General features: G+C 54.3%; 1 protein-coding gene across 8 annotated transcripts; it reads right to left on the bottom strand.

The window, feature by feature from the left end:
* Positions 1-902: 902 nt before the first annotated feature.
* On the bottom strand, positions 903-13,484 carry IFFO1 (intermediate filament family orphan 1). Of its 8 annotated transcripts, none has more exons than XM_075904195.2 (10): positions 12,663-13,484; positions 5,950-6,010; positions 5,767-5,862; positions 5,357-5,497; positions 4,302-4,486; positions 3,866-3,986; positions 2,852-2,944; positions 2,484-2,614; positions 2,053-2,126; positions 903-1,670 (listed from the first exon to the last, which is right to left on the bottom strand). In XM_075904195.2, the coding sequence occupies exons 1-10, from the start codon at positions 13,376-13,378 to the stop codon at positions 1,624-1,626; spliced, it is 1,665 nt and encodes a 554-aa protein (XP_075760310.1). In that variant the 5' UTR covers positions 13,379-13,484; the 3' UTR covers positions 903-1,623. The 8 variants fall into 8 exon arrangements, with proteins under 8 accessions (XP_075760310.1, XP_014429590.2, XP_006124228.2 ...); XM_014574104.4 differs by having other exon boundaries at positions 4,302-4,462; positions 12,663-13,482; XM_006124166.4 differs by having other exon boundaries at positions 2,852-2,947; positions 12,663-13,481.
* Positions 13,485-14,637: the final 1,153 nt, after the last annotated feature.

Below are 14,637 nucleotides of genomic sequence, written 5' to 3'. Positions count from 1 at the left end.
AAGAGTCTTTTAAGAAGCCAATCAGAGGGCAGTTTGCTGGGGCAGCCCTGTATATAAAGAGCAGCTCAACAGAGCAGAGGGCAGTTGGGTGATAAGCAGGAAAGGTGCAGGACTTGCTTGCAGGTGGACACACCATAGCGGGAGCAGTGCTGGGCAGGCTCAAGGGAACAACTCCAGACTAACACCAGTGATGACAGAAACTAGGGTTTCCTGCTTGGTAACTGAATCACGACTGGAATTGGTAAATCGTTCTGTGCAGCCTGCTCCCACCGAAGGGAGAGCGCTCTGCCACGCAGCACACGCGAGACCAGTTTCTTAGGGTGGGATGGGTTCCTGAGGCAGAGTCCTCCTATCCCATCCTAGGCAAGGGAGCGTGTGCTTGCTGTTGTCCTGCCGCCACATTTCAGTGTGTGTTTGCAAGGAGATGGGAATGAATTCTCAGGTTATGTGTGCCTGACAGACAAGTTGCTGCCAGGGATGTAGCAGGCTCAGAAATCACCCCGTGAGTAGGGCGATAGGGACTCCCATTGCCACTAGTAGAGAAGTACATGGTGAGCACGTGGGCTGGGAGGGGTGACAAATTGCAGAGTAACAAGGCTCCATGAGGGGCCTTGCTTAGAATGGAAGCTCAGCAAAGCAGGGCCCATGTTGACTTTGTTATTTTAAAAACGGAGCCTAGCCCTTTGGACCACTCAAAATACCAAGCGCGGTCCCTGGAGGGTGGCGTGGCCCCACCGTGTTCCCACTCATGGTGGCAGCCTGATCGAGGGGTGGAAGCCCCAATACCTGCCCTCAGAGTCCAGCAGACGCCGCAGCAGTGCCGGCTCAGGGCTGCCTACAGAAGATTTCCTCTCAGCAGTGCCCTCCACCTCCCACACCAGCCCAATTAAACCCCACACAGCTGTAGAAAAGGGCACGACTGTCCCATTTAATGAGTCCTTGTTTCCAACACAAACACAGACACACACGTCATCACACCACAGATGCGCAGCAAAGCAAAGTGCATGGAGGGGGCGGGGGGGCAGGAGCCAGTGGCCCTTTCCCTGCCCCCAAGGAGAGAAGAAGCTCTCAGTACCTTGCGCAGGAACCACGTGAGTGTTCAGTGAGCACAGAGGGCAGAGAGAGTCCAGCATTCGGTCCAGTTGGCACCAATGTTTGAGAGAGGCACAGCTCCCACTCTACCTCTGAGCAGCACAAGGGGTACAGGGGGAGACAGGTCAAGTATACCAGGATGGGACGGAGGCAGTGGACCTGGGAGGTCCCCAGGAGATAGGTCCCAGGCAATGCTATAATAAGGTTGGCTCCTTCCTATCTGACCCCAGTTAGAGCCAAGTGGAGGGAGGGAACACAGAGGTGGGGAGAGGGAAGGGACCCTATGTGAGGGCTCTCAGCTCTAGCTAACTGTTCTCATTTTCAGCATGTCCTTTTTGGGTAAGTTCCCCACCTCCACCCACATGAGGAGGGATTAGATGACAGAGTTTTGATGGTGGCTCCCTGTCGTCTCTCCCAGCCACAGTTCAGACACCCCTGCTCTCTGCCTTGCCAGGAGGGGGCAGGGCCTCTCGAATTATCTGATAGAGGCATCAGTTGGGAGGTCAGGACTGGACTCCTCCGCTTCCTCATTCAGGGCCGGCTCACTGTTTGAGGGAGGTGTGAAAGCAGGAGACTTTCTGAAAGAGAACAAAGGGCAGGGGTCATGTGGGCACCACAGTGGGGGGGGGGGAGCCGAGCTATTATAACTGGCACCCTCTGGGGTGCTTTGGGGGCCAGAGGGACTCCTCAGGTAGTGGAAGGGGTGCAGTTAACACAGGCGGCATTAGTTGGGTGCCATAGGTCACCACTGACATGGCAGGGGAGTCAGATGGAGCCTACGTAAGTGCTGGGGACGGCAATGGGGGCTTTGCTCAGAACAATGCCCTGGTAGCACCCAGCAGAGCTCATTCCAGCAGTGCCCAGCCCAGAGCTGCACGGACTTCATTCTCCCACAGGCCCGCAGAAAGTCCCAGCAGATCGGTGATACTGTTCCAGGTTCTCTTTAGACAGTAACATCACCTGTCAAAGCTGACACCTGAGCACGATTCATCTTCCATAGGCACATGGCACCAAATTCAACTCCTGCCAGGAGTCTGCAAGGTGGTTACAGCTGATCACTCAGAGTGCAAACCAGGTGTGACTGCCAGCCCAGCCCCCACCCATCCATTCACTAGTGCCCACTCCTCTCCCAGTGCTGGGAGGGCTTGGAGCACCTAGTTTGTGTGGGAGTGGAACAAACCTCCCCCCTTCTGCTCCAAGTACAAGGCACATTCCTTTGACTTTGCCTTCTCTAAGGCAAGATACAGAGCAACATATCAATTCAGAACAACGTGCTCCCACCCCCCGTACACCCAAGCATGGTGCGTGCCCATTTCCCTCCCTGGGGGAGGAGGAGCAAGCAAACCGCCTGTGACAAACCCTCCCAGAGCTGCAGGAACCCTGGAACTCACCGGTCTCCAGATTGGGTGATGAGCCGGCGGCAGGTCTCCATCTGCACATCCAGCCCACGCTTCATGCTGCACATTTCCATGTATTCGTGCAGGTGCCGGTTCATGTCATTCTTTGCTGTTGCAAGTTCCAGCTACACAAAGGGGAGCAATGGGGCACTGAAACAGCTGGCCTGTTCCCATGCCACATGGAGACACTGCACACTCCCTCCAGCCCCTCCCACTAGGGGACAATGCCCAGCTTCACCAACCAGTCACAGGGGACATCTACAATGATCAACTCTCTCATCCCTCCTGGGGGTCACCATCTATCCTTAGATCCCCCATCTCCTTACCCAACCCCCATCTTCACCACTATGTCCTTGGCCCACCTCTATCTGGTCGATGGTTTCCTGATATTCCTTCTCGCGGCTCTTGAAGAGGGACTCCGTGTCCTTAATCACTTTCTCCAGACAGTCATCCTGCTGCTGCGGGAGAAGAGGGGGCCATGATGTTTGGAAACAGGGCAGTCACCAGACACCAAAAAACCAGAGGGAGAGATCCGAGAAGGAGAGACAGCACCAGAAGGAGTGAGGAAAGGGTAGGGAACAGAGACACGGGGGGGGGGGTCCCCAACTCACACCGATCCCATTTCACAAACCACAACTATAGCATGACCCCATGTCTGCTTGTAGAGCTACATCTATAGACCCTTGATCCGCCAAGGTGCTCTCATCTAGCAGCAGGGAAGGGATGTGAGCTTAAGGCCTGGGACCATGGGCAGTGTGAAGTTTTGTCCAGCAAAAGCACAGCATTGCAGATTATGGCAGACACACAACAGCTCTCCTGAGATGCCAAAACTGTTAACCCACCAGGGTCAAGACATGCAACTGGAGTGCTGGCTACGTAGGGGCCTCAGCCAGTTGGATTTTCAGGCCTCATCTTTAAGCAGTGAAGAATGGGTTTCCTTTCCACTCAAGGGACTGAATCCTGAGTCTTGCTGGCTGGTTGAAGGGACACAATGAGGGGCTGCTGGAGCACAGAGCAGCTAGAGATGGTACCTTCCCAGCTGGGTCAGACTCTTCTATGCTTAATGGCTTTGGCAAGCAGCAGAGAAAAGGCCTTAGGCCAGTCTGAAAAGGAGATCCGGGTGCATTCTACAGGGGCAGGATGGTGCATCTAACTGGAAGGGGTAGGCCGTGAAGGGCCTAGCCAGGGGTGTTTTGAATAATCTGCCTTTGAATAAGAATTTCATGGGTGACAAGAATGTCTGGCAGCAAGGAACTGTCCAATCCCACGTGGGGAGTTGTGTAGGAATTAGCATAAATAGGGTTGAGGGACCCATGTTGTACAGGGGAGGGGGGGAGCTGGAGATGGGGTATGACTGGAGCATGAAGCTATGTTACCTCCCCCTGCACCTCTGCAGCAGCAATGGCATATCCAGAGAAATCCTCCCAGAGCAACAACGTTTCCTCCGTCTCCTCCCACGTAAGGCTGTCAGTGTCATCCTCAAAATCATACTCCCTCCTGCGGACAAGGAAAATGCATGTCAGCACAGAGAGGGGCACTCTCCCAGCAGGAAGCACTACAAAGGTGAGGCCTGAATGTTAATGGGGAGTAGGGGGGTGGTGGCTCCCAATCTTGGCCCAGGAAGGTGCTGCCATGGACACAGCAGGGCCCGTGGCTGTGGGGTTTCAGCTACTCCACTGCCAGCCTCTCCCAACAGTGGGAAGAGCTGTAGGGAACAGGGCAGGAGCGCTGGCTGTGACAGACCTCATAGCAACTCCAACCCCTGCCTGTCTCAGCAGGTGGGGGGCACTGTAAGGCCTGGGCGGCACTCACAGCTGGTTCAGCATCCTCTGCATCTCCTCATTGATGCTCATGGCTGTGGTCTCTTCATCTTCCTCCTCCACAGGCTTTTTGGAGGCATCGCTCTCAGACAGTGAAGTGTCCTCGTCACTGATGAGCTTCCGCTCCCGCTTCCGCCCCGCTGTGGCTGGGACCTTAATGGGAGACAAGTGCAGAGACTACAGAAACAAGGCCGGGTCCGAGGTCCAGGGGGGGTTGTTGAGAGGAGATGGAGGGAAAGGAATGGCACAGGGGGAGAGGGAGAGTTGAAAGAGAGAAGGAAGAAGAGAGCGAGAGAGGGGCTCATTATGACCAGGTTAAAGATGGTGCAATGGCTAAAATGTGATCTTAGAATACTTAAAAATTAAAAGCTATGCAACTACGGGTGAAATCTGTGACCCTGATGAGAAGGTGGTGGTTTAACAAAGAACTCAACCCTCCCCCGGAGCAAGGGAAAGAGAAAGGTAGAGAGAGGAAAAGGAGAAAGTCTAGGTGAAATAGGTCAGTATTCACAGTCAAACCTTAGCTTACAGAAAGTGTCTAAACAGTTCATTTTCTTAACTGTATGAAACTAACCAGCTGCTTCTGTAGGGGCAGGGAGAGAGAGTGAGACAGGGACAGATTGAGCGAGATTGAGAGAGAGAGAGAGAGAGAGGGGGACAGGGACAGAGAGAAAGGCAGAGACAGAGAGAAGGGAGGGGTGGAGAGAGAAGGGGTTAGAGACGGACACATTGCACCATGTCTCCCTCTTCTGCACCTGATCCCCTATTGTTCAGGAGTCCCAGGGCCCAATGTCCCTGGATCACCGGTTAGGTGGGCACTCCTAATGCCTCGAGTAATGTTGAGCTCTCAGCCTCCTCCTCTTGCCTCTCTTGCCTGCTGCTCCCCACCCCACTGCACGCAGCTCAATGTGAAGAGCAGGTGAACCCCTGGAACAAGGCTCATGGTGCCCGAGCTCCTCTGCAGGAGTGCTTTGGGCTCTCCCCTGAGTGGGAAGCCCCTTCCCCAGGGCTGGCTGTTTCACCCCAGCAGCAGCAGGCGCATCTCACCTGAAACATTTTGATCATGTCCTCGCAGTTGCGCTGCTGCGCCACGTCACACAGTTTGGCTGTGATGTCGATGCGCCGGCAGATATCCATATCCACTTTCATGGCCTTCTCTTGGATCTTGGTATCCAGCTCCGTGAGGTTCTGACCCAGTGAGAACAAGCCCAGCCCAGGGTGGCAAGGGGACAGAGGAAAAGGGACAGTTAGCACATGGAGCCCTGGCTCTGGCACAGCGTCCTGGCAGAATGTGGTGTGAGGGAGATCACAGGCCCTGTCAGGGCCCTGCTGAGGGAGCTCCCCCATGCACTCAGGTGGGGCACTGCTGCATCTCCCTGCAGACGTTCCCTTTGGCATCGCTATGAGGAAAGGCACAGCGGGCTGAGGGTGTGCACGGGGCAGATGGGGAAACTCACATTGCTCATCAATCCCTTGAAGACGACCAACTCTGCCTTCAGCTGCTTCACCTTCATGGCCAGCTCCTCCTGGCATGCTTCAGCTTCCTGGGCCTCCTGAGCATGGGGGGAAACGCTGGAATAAGTGCCAGGGAAATGAGGCTGGAGCGCAAGTTGAGGGGGAGGGTGGGAAGGGCCCCTCACCTCATGCAGCTCGGCCACTTGGTCCTGCAGCTGGACACGCACAGTGTACTCCTCTTCCCACCTAGAGACACAAACATGCCAGTCACCCCCTGCCTCCTCCATAGCACCCTTCCCTGGGGAGGGCAGGGCTGGCAGCTGTAGGTTGCCTTCCTCACCACTGACCTGTGCATGAGACCAGGGCTTTGCTCTAGCCATGCAAGGAGTGCTGGGAGTAGGAGGGAGGGATTTGCTTGGGAATTTGCTGCCCTTCCTTTCTGGACAGCTACAGCTGTTAGATGCCTTCTGTCATGCCTTCTGACCATGAGCCGCTCCCTGCCACAGATGCTACTGATCTCACTCAGAAGTCACCAACCACCTGTCATTTCACAGTGTGCGTGGGGGTGAGGGGGGTGCTCAGGACACCCACCACAAGCTGTACCGAGCAGCTGAAACACGGTCCCCCAGGACCAGATTAGCCTGATTGGCAGATCTAGCCCATTGTCCTCTGTCCCTTCCCCCACCCCCGCTCAGCAGACTGGCCTCTTGCCTGGGCTACATGGGGTTTTGCTCTACTGGCAGTAACAGGCACTGGGCTGTACTGGGCCCGAGAGGCTGAAACAGTCTGTGCTGTGCTCCTGTTGCCTTTGTATCTAGGTCTGCTCAGTAATTACACTGGGCCAGTGAAGGGTGAAGCTCTGCAAAGGCACCACTGCCGAGGGCTGGACCGTGTGGTGACACGCTGTGCAGTGCTACAATCCCATGTTGCACAATGTGCTGAGGAGCACTGCACTATTTTATGCTGGGTTGCATTGGTTACTCGGGGGTTCCGTTACACCAGGTTGCACAACATGGCACCTGGGCTACAAAGGGCAGTTGTGTCCTGGCTATGTTGGGTTTGACTGGTTGCTCGGTGCTGAGGCTGGTTTGTGTGGCAATAGAATGCTGTATTAAGCTGTATTGCACTGCGGCACGCTGGCCATGCTGCAGCTATGGCACGATGACTGGCAGTTTTATGCTGGTTGTGTTGTGCTGTAATGGGCTACAATACTCCAAGCTGTTTTTCATCACCGTGTATTGTGCCATTCTGTGCTCTATTGCATTGCATGGTGCATTTTTGTTTTGCAATACATTGAGCCATGTTTTGTTATGTTCTGCTGGGCTGTATTTCAATTTGCTAATTAACTGTATCCCCCCAGGTATAACTCATATGGGTGGGTCGCATTCTGCATTGGCCCCTGCTTGATTGTGCTGCACAGAGCAGCACTAGGCCGGGTTGCTATTCCACCTCCAGATACTCTTGGGGAGTGGAATTTTCTCATTGGGGGGACGCTCAACAGAGGTGCCAGCCAACTCTTGCAATTTTATTGTGCTGCTTGCAATTTCTGGTGTTTTTCTTAAAGCCACAGCCCCTTGGTTGTATAACTGCATGAGACGCTCTGCTTTCAGTGCCAGCAAAGCACATTTCTAGTGCTGATGGCTGGGCAGAACAGTCTGAAAAGTATGAATCTTAAAAGCTCAGAAACCAGACAGCAAATAAACAAAACCCCCCCACCCTCTTCATTATCTCCTGATGTCTGGTGCCTGACTCATAACGTTGGAACACTTCAGGTTGGCAATACTGCTCACTCGGTTAGAAAATGTCGGGCCCTAAAACTGCATGCTAGCTTTTGAGATACCTCAGACCACTCTCCTAACCAGGCAGGCAGCCCATTCTCCAGCTGCAGGATAAGGGGCCATGAGGGTTCCTCCTACCTTGATGGGGAGCACACAGGCAGGCTGGATGTACCTCACGGATCAAACTAGATTTCTGTTTCTGAGCAAAAAACGTGTTTCCCTGCCACCGAATACTTCCAAATCTTTCTTTGGTATCTCTTCTCCCTCCAGAGCCCCCTCCTAGCAGTGTTCTCTCCGTCTTCCCATTGCTCCCTTGCCTCTCTAGCCCTGTCTATATGAGGAAAATGACGTATCACTGAACTGCCTGTAAGCCGTGATCCCACAGCACCATTCCGGAAAACGGGTTAAGTACTTGTTAGAACAGACAGCGATTTCAACACTAGGTCATAAAAAGACAGCGATACTTAGGGGAAGCAACACTCCTGTGAGCCTTTTCCATCCTTCACCCCCCTGCATACTCTTCCCCGGCTCCCTCACTCTCTCCATTGCTCTCCTTCGCTCAGCTACTCCATCATTCCCATCTGCAATGCACCACTCCTAAGAATAACCTCCCTGAGCCACTTCCCTCATAGCCCAGAACAGCAAGAGGCTCCAGTCAGCATCCTGGATACTCCCGCTGACTATGAGCAAAGCTCCCTGCTGTAACCTCTTCTCACCACCTCAAATCCCCACAGGGAGCCAAGAGCCTCCCTTGTATGCAATGCAATACACACCTCGCTCCAGCACTGCAACGTCAGGTAACCTGCCAGAGGTTCAGAGAAAGCAAGGGGAGGACGACAGAAGGCCTTGGAGACTCGCTGCCCCATAAGGCCACTCACTAGGCAACTCAGGTCAGCATTTCCAATCATCCCCTCCCAGGCCAAGGAAAGACCCAGCCCCCTTCCCCTCCCCAGCCTCATGGTACCATGAGGAAAGCAACATGAAACCATCTATCTGTCTAAAAATCTGTTTCCACCATCAAAATGCCTTAATTATCACCACATGGTTATTGTACAGTGTCATTAGCAGGAAGAGTTACAGTTGTGTGGGAGCTCTAGACTGTATTTCCAACCTTAACATGCTTGGGTGACACTTTTACGTTAGTGAAACTGGATTTCCAGTTTCTAATACTGTACAAGGCTTGGAGAGCATCTCCTCTGTGGTGCCGTGTATGCCGAATTAGTGATGTAGACACTTTACCTTAACCACATCTTAGCCTAGCCTGTGTCTGGGGATGTGTGTATGTACATGGGGGAAGGGAAGAAGAGAGCAGACCTGACTGGGTTCCCACCCGCCTGACCCTTCTCAATCAGCACATGTTCCTTCCCCCTACAATCATTCACTCATTTAATTCTACCCGCCCCAAATGTGGCTCCCGCCCACCCAATTTCTTGTTGCCACATCTCCTCCTGTCACACTCCCGCTCCCCTGCAAGCTCTGTTCTGCTCCACAGCCCTGCACATTTGGAGAGAGACTTTTCTCATCCCTCGGGTGGTGGCTTCAGCAGCAGCTGGCCAAGCTGCAGATATTCAGCCTCCTGCCTTTCCAGAATTCAAGTTTCAATCTCACAACTTAAATGATTCAAAATCCAGGAAATACGACGTCAGTGCGCCTAAAGCACAACTGTAGCCTATCAGTGCCAGGATGGCAATGGGAACAAGGAATATCCTGGGTTCGCAGCATGGAAGGTTAGGCAGCTCAACTCTAATTGCAGGAGGATGAGCGGGCCCCAGGACTGTGGTGTGCACCTGCAACCTTCACTCCAGGGCCTTCCACTTTGGCATGTGAACTCCCCCTGTTTTGGAGAAAGCGAGGGGCCATGACTGAAGGGAAATTTTACAGTAGGGAATGGGGATGTCTTCTTGGACACCCCTTGCCACTCCTCAGGCACGAGCTCACACCTCCTCTTAGCTGCCAGCAGCGCTAGAAATCCAGTGAGAGGAAGAAAGCCAGTAGTGGAGAGCCCTTGAGGAAGTCAGCTATGAGCTAGAGACTGCATAGGGTGTGGTGGGAATCCCCAGAACCCAAGCCTCATAGGAAGGATCTCTTCACGCCTCTTACCCCCAGGATCAGGAAGTGGGGAATCTCAGAGGGTCCTCCCTTGGTGTGGGAGAACTGTTTGGGAAAGGGGAGCCCCCCCCAACATCCTTCTCCTCTCTATCAGGGCCATAGGAGGTTCCCAGCTGCAGATCTCAGAAGGTTCGTAATGTGGAAAAGGGGTTGTGGGGCTCCTCTTTTTCCCATTCCTGCTATTCCTGGCAAAACAATGTAAAAATGTGTTACACTAAGCACAGCACTGGCCCCCAGGCCTGCAGCATCTCTAACCCATCTCCTCCCAAGGTACCCACTGAATTGCCTGCACAATGTCTCTCCCCACTAGGGTGAATATGGGACCCTTCCAAAGCCTCCTAAGTTCATCAGCATCAAACCAGCTACAACAGACTTGAACTGTGAACTAGCCAACACATGCTGGTTAGACTCCTGAGGAGCATAAATAGTTCTTGGATTTGGAAGCTGCCAGTCACAGAGATTAAAGTCTAGATCCTCAAAGGTAGTGATACACTTAACTCCCACTGAGACTTATGGGCCCGAGTGACTTGGCTAAGGAAACTCAGAAGGGCCGTAGCAAAGCTCAGAACTGAACACTGGGTTTCCTGCTCTCCCTTCTGCGCTTCAGGGGTGGGCTGGCTCTCCACGAGACCTCAGAAAGGTGGACAGCTCCAGACTCTTGATCAAAGTGACTGCCAGTCTGTGGAGGGGCTTCAAGATCAGAAGCCAGGTCTCCTGGGTCCTACTCTCCATTCCCTTAGCTATAAAACCATTTTGTTTATACCTGCAATTTGTGCATCCTCCATTACCACAGCTCTCACACGGACATTCCAGCCTGTGCGACTGCAGCCCTAGGAGGGGCATACCCTTTTCAAAGGGATGAGTGGCTGATACTTGAGCTTACTATATTAGAGACCTGGGTTCTACTAGCTCTGATCGCAATGACACTGGGCAGCCTCCCTGTTACCTGCTCTCCAACAAGGGGCTGCCGGCCCCTAGGAAAGGCTCTAAGCCTGTGCTGCTTAACGATACTATGTATGAAATGCACTGACAGTAGCAGGCCACAGAAGAGGAGACATACTCCTGAGCATCTGTTTCCTAGTCTGGTGCTCCTTCCCCTGAGTATCAGTCTCCTCCCTCTCCTGTTCCACACACAGCTCACAGCACTTCAGTTTCCTGCTCCACAGAGTTAAAAAGAAAGCCTAACTATTTGGCTCTTGGCAACTGACAACTAGTGGTTAACAGGGGCAGTTCAGAGCAATATGTTTATGTGGATACTGCCCATCATTTTTTCAATTGATTAAAGAATGCCCCAAAAGCATCACAAGCAAGAGCTTTTTTTTTTTTTAATTCACAAGTCATTTGGCTGTGGGGGAGGAGGGGAAGAGATTAATATTCCTACAGTCCTTTTAAAGGATATTAAGTATAGACTAATTGACTAATCAAATAGTCCATGAATTTTGCATGGACCATTCGATTAGTCAATAGGGCACCTCAGCCTTTGAGTGTAGCAACAGCGCTAGAGCTGTTGTTACACTTCAAAGGTAAAAGCGCTGCATGGAGCCCAGGGTCAGCTGGGGACTCCCTCACTGATCACAAACTCTGTGCAACGCTGCTCTTTGAAACACCGTGAGGAGCCCGACGCTGGGCTCCCTGTGGCGTTTCAAAGTGGCAGCACCACACAGAGCCCGGAGTCAGTGGGGAAATCCCCAGCTAATCCTGGGCTTCATGTGGCGCTGCCGCTTTGAAATGCTGCATGCAGCCTGGGGCCACCCCAGCTGGCCCCTGGCTGCATGTGGTGCTTCAAAGCGGCAGCGCTGCATGGAGCCTGGGGTCTGGCCCCAGGCTTCAAGCAGCACTGCCACTTTGAAGTACCCTCTCTTCTCCCCCCATTGCTGCCTCTTTCTGATAGAGGCAGCAAAGGGGGGGGGGGGGGAGTGACTAGTCGACTAGCCTGTCGACAATCCAATAAGCATTGGCTTATCGGATAATTGACTAGTCCTTCACATCCCTAGTCCTTTAGCCAAGTTACTCCAAGTTTGCATCCAATTCTCCTATGCCCTGAACTAAAACCAGCTTGTTTTCAGGCTGATCTTATTAAAGAGGTAGATTTTAGAGCAGTTTAAAACTTGGTTTTAAATAGAAATGTCGTTGCCACTTTGTAAAGTAAGGACTTCCCAATAATATTAAAAGGCTCCCCGAGAACTCTGTGCACAAGCCAACCACTCGCTCTAGGGGGGCAGGAGGAATGTTTCCCTGGGACAGGTTATCCCATCACTGCCTTCTGCAGGGTTTCCTGCACCTGCCTCAGAGACAGCTGGTGCTAGATCATGGACTAGATATGCTACAGGACTATGTTCTGATATGAGGTTTGGGGAGAAAGGATGGGGAGAAATGGGGTAAAGTGGACAGTTTGTCACGTGTGGTCCCTTGTCTTTGACACTGAATTGCCATGGTCTTGGGCTCTTTGTCGTCACCTTTAAACTGCCTCTCCTCTCTGACTCCTCCTCAGCCCATCTCCCTGCTCCCCATTGCCCTTGCAAGCCCAATCTCCTTACCTGCGGTATCATCTCTCACACAGTTGCTAACTCTGTTTTTTTCTTAAAGCCCCAGCTCCTGGAGTCATTCAGAAGCTTCCATTAAAGCAACAAAAAGTTTCAGCCCCTCATCGCTGGAGTTAAAAGCTGGAGAATGTGGCCTAAATGCACCATGGAGCTAAACAAAAGGAGCCCAGCTTTGATCATTTTTCAAGTTTTCATGATCTATTTCTTGATCTCATGAATGTGGGGACCGGATTCGTGACTCTGGGGGCTTGAGTGTGAAATCTACACCCCCCTTCTCCCTTTGCCACCTCACTGCCCAGACTCTCCCACCTGTGCCAGGAGTCCCTTGCCCACCGCCTCTGGGCACTGCCCTGCAAGTCTCCCCGTCAGCGGCAACCTTGCCTCTGCGCGATCTCCCCGCGCATCCCTGGCTCCCAGGTGTCCCGACCTGCCCCCGCCCTTGCCCGGGACTCTCCCTGCGCCTCTCACCTGCGTTTGTACTCGTCGCGCTCCCGCTTCACCTTGGCCAGCACATTGTAGAGGGCCCGGATCTCCGGGGTGATGGTGTCGATCTGGACGCCTACCCCGTCGGGGTGAACCCACGAGAGGCCGGGCCCCTGCACCAGGGTGGTCTCGGGCCCCGGGCCCAGCCGCCGGGCTTGCGAGAAGGACCAGATGGTGCCGGGCATGAAGCGGGAGGAGGCTGAGAAGGGGCCGGCGGCGGCGGGCTGGGACGAAGGGGCGAAGGGCAGCCCGGGGTGGCAGCTGGGGGAGCCCACCCCCCTGGAGGGGGCGCTGAGCCCGGCCGGCCGGGCGCTGCCCAGGGCCAGGCCCAGCGGGCGGATGGGGCTGACGACGCTGGTCTGCACAGCCTGGTCCCGGCGCGGGACGCCCCGCGAGCGGCCGCCCCCCTCCTCCAGCGCCTGCTGCAGCTGCTTCTCCAGCTGCCGGTTCCTGCGCTCCAGCTCGTGCACCTTGGCCAGGAAGCAGCGGAAGCGCAGGTTGAGGGTCTTCAGCACGCTGATGTTGGAGCCCAGGTCGTTGCGCAGGGCCATGGCGGCGGGGGGCGCCGCGAACGGGGGCGCCGCGGGAGCGGGGCCCAGCTCGCCGCCGAAGAAGTCCCCCAGGGGCGGCGGCTCCGGCTCGGCCAGGCCCTGCTGCTCCTGCTGCAGCAGGAAGAGGTTGGGGCCGAACAGCGGGTTCATGGCGGCGGCGAGCCCGGCCGAAGAGAGGGGCCGGGGGCCAATCAGGGCTGCCGCGGCCAGGCGAGCGCAGGGAGGGGGCTGCGCAGGGAGCGGGGGGCGGGCTGCGCTGCGGAGGGGCGGGGAGCGGGACTGCAGCAGCAGCAGCGGCGCTGCGGGCCGGGCTGGCACCGTACGTGGAAGTCGGAGACGGGAGGGGAGGGCCACAACATTTTGGCACGTGAGGCAGGGAGCTCAAATGACGCCCCATGATGCCCCCTCGCTTGGGCCAACACTTTGAAAGGTCTCAGTGCTGCCTGTTCTACTCCTCGCATGGGGCTGCTCTGCTACCTACGTCTGCACCATCAGCAGACACAATTTTCTACACTCTGGGTCCTAGTGGCTTCCCCCACCCCCCACAGTCTGGCACCTGAGGCTGCCCCCTCAGTTTGCCTCACGGTAAGGCCAGCACTGGGAGGGGAGCGCAAAACCAGGCAGCAGAGTGGAGAGATGGACTTCTTCTCCTTGGGGTGCTTCATGCACAGTGCCCTGCTCGAGACAGGCCTGTCCTCTTCCTTGCACAGGGGCTCTTCAGCCCCTCAGGGCTCGGGCAGATCTAGCCTAGCTTATATTCCAGGATCAGAGGAACTGGGTGGCTGTGTCCAGCTTTGACACTGGCTGGCTGGGTGACCTTTGGAAAGTCACTTAATCCGTGCCTCAGTTTCCCCAGTTGCAAACTAGGGCTTCAGTCACTAATGACATGATCACAGGCTATCCCCCCCCCCCCAAAGGACCCCATCTCACACAGTGCACCACTCGGACTGTGTTCATTAAATGAGCCGGATAATAGATTTACTCCATGTCATTATACAGACACAGGCCTCATTCACTACATGCTAGGGATGTAAAATCTCACTCAATCAGTTAAATGGTTCATCAGGATCCCACTGGTGGGGAGCTGTTCCAGCCAGTTGGGGCCCACTGCACCCTACCCCGGCTCAGCCAGAATAGAGCACCCCCAGCTTGTGGCACAGGGGACTTGGCTGTGCTGAAGCAGCCCCTCAGTTACTGGTAAGGGTGATGCTTACTGGTTAGATCCTGATTACATGCTGTTCAAACCCTTTTCTTAGGGCAAAAATTATTTATTTCCTCATAGTTTTTTTTGCAGCACTTATCACTACAGTATCTAAATGATTCACCAACTTTATCTTTACAAGGCCCTGTCGGATGAAGGGGTTTGCAGATAGGGGACTAAGACACAGAATTTTAAGTGCCAGATTTGA

This window comes from Pelodiscus sinensis, chromosome 1 (genome assembly GCF_052426305.1).
Source record: "Pelodiscus sinensis isolate ZL-2025 chromosome 1, ASM5242630v1, whole genome shotgun sequence".
Classification (NCBI taxonomy): domain Eukaryota; kingdom Metazoa; phylum Chordata; order Testudines; family Trionychidae; genus Pelodiscus; species Pelodiscus sinensis.
This window is presented reverse-complemented; position numbering and strand designations above follow the sequence as displayed.

Excerpts from the sequence above, each read along its gene's own strand:
- IFFO1 (XM_006124166.4), bottom strand. The coding sequence starts at position 13,378 with ATGAACCCGCTGTTCGGCCCCAACCTCTTCCTGCTGCAGCAGGAGCAG. Across the intron at positions 3,987-4,301 it reads CAGAGGATGCTGAACCAGCT|GAGGGAGTATGATTTTGAGG; the intron begins GTGAGTGCCGCC and ends CCTTGTCCGCAG. Across the intron at positions 1,671-2,052 it reads TCAGGTGTCAGCTTTGACAG|AAAGTCTCCTGCTTTCACAC; the intron begins GTGATGTTACTG and ends GTTCTCTTTCAG.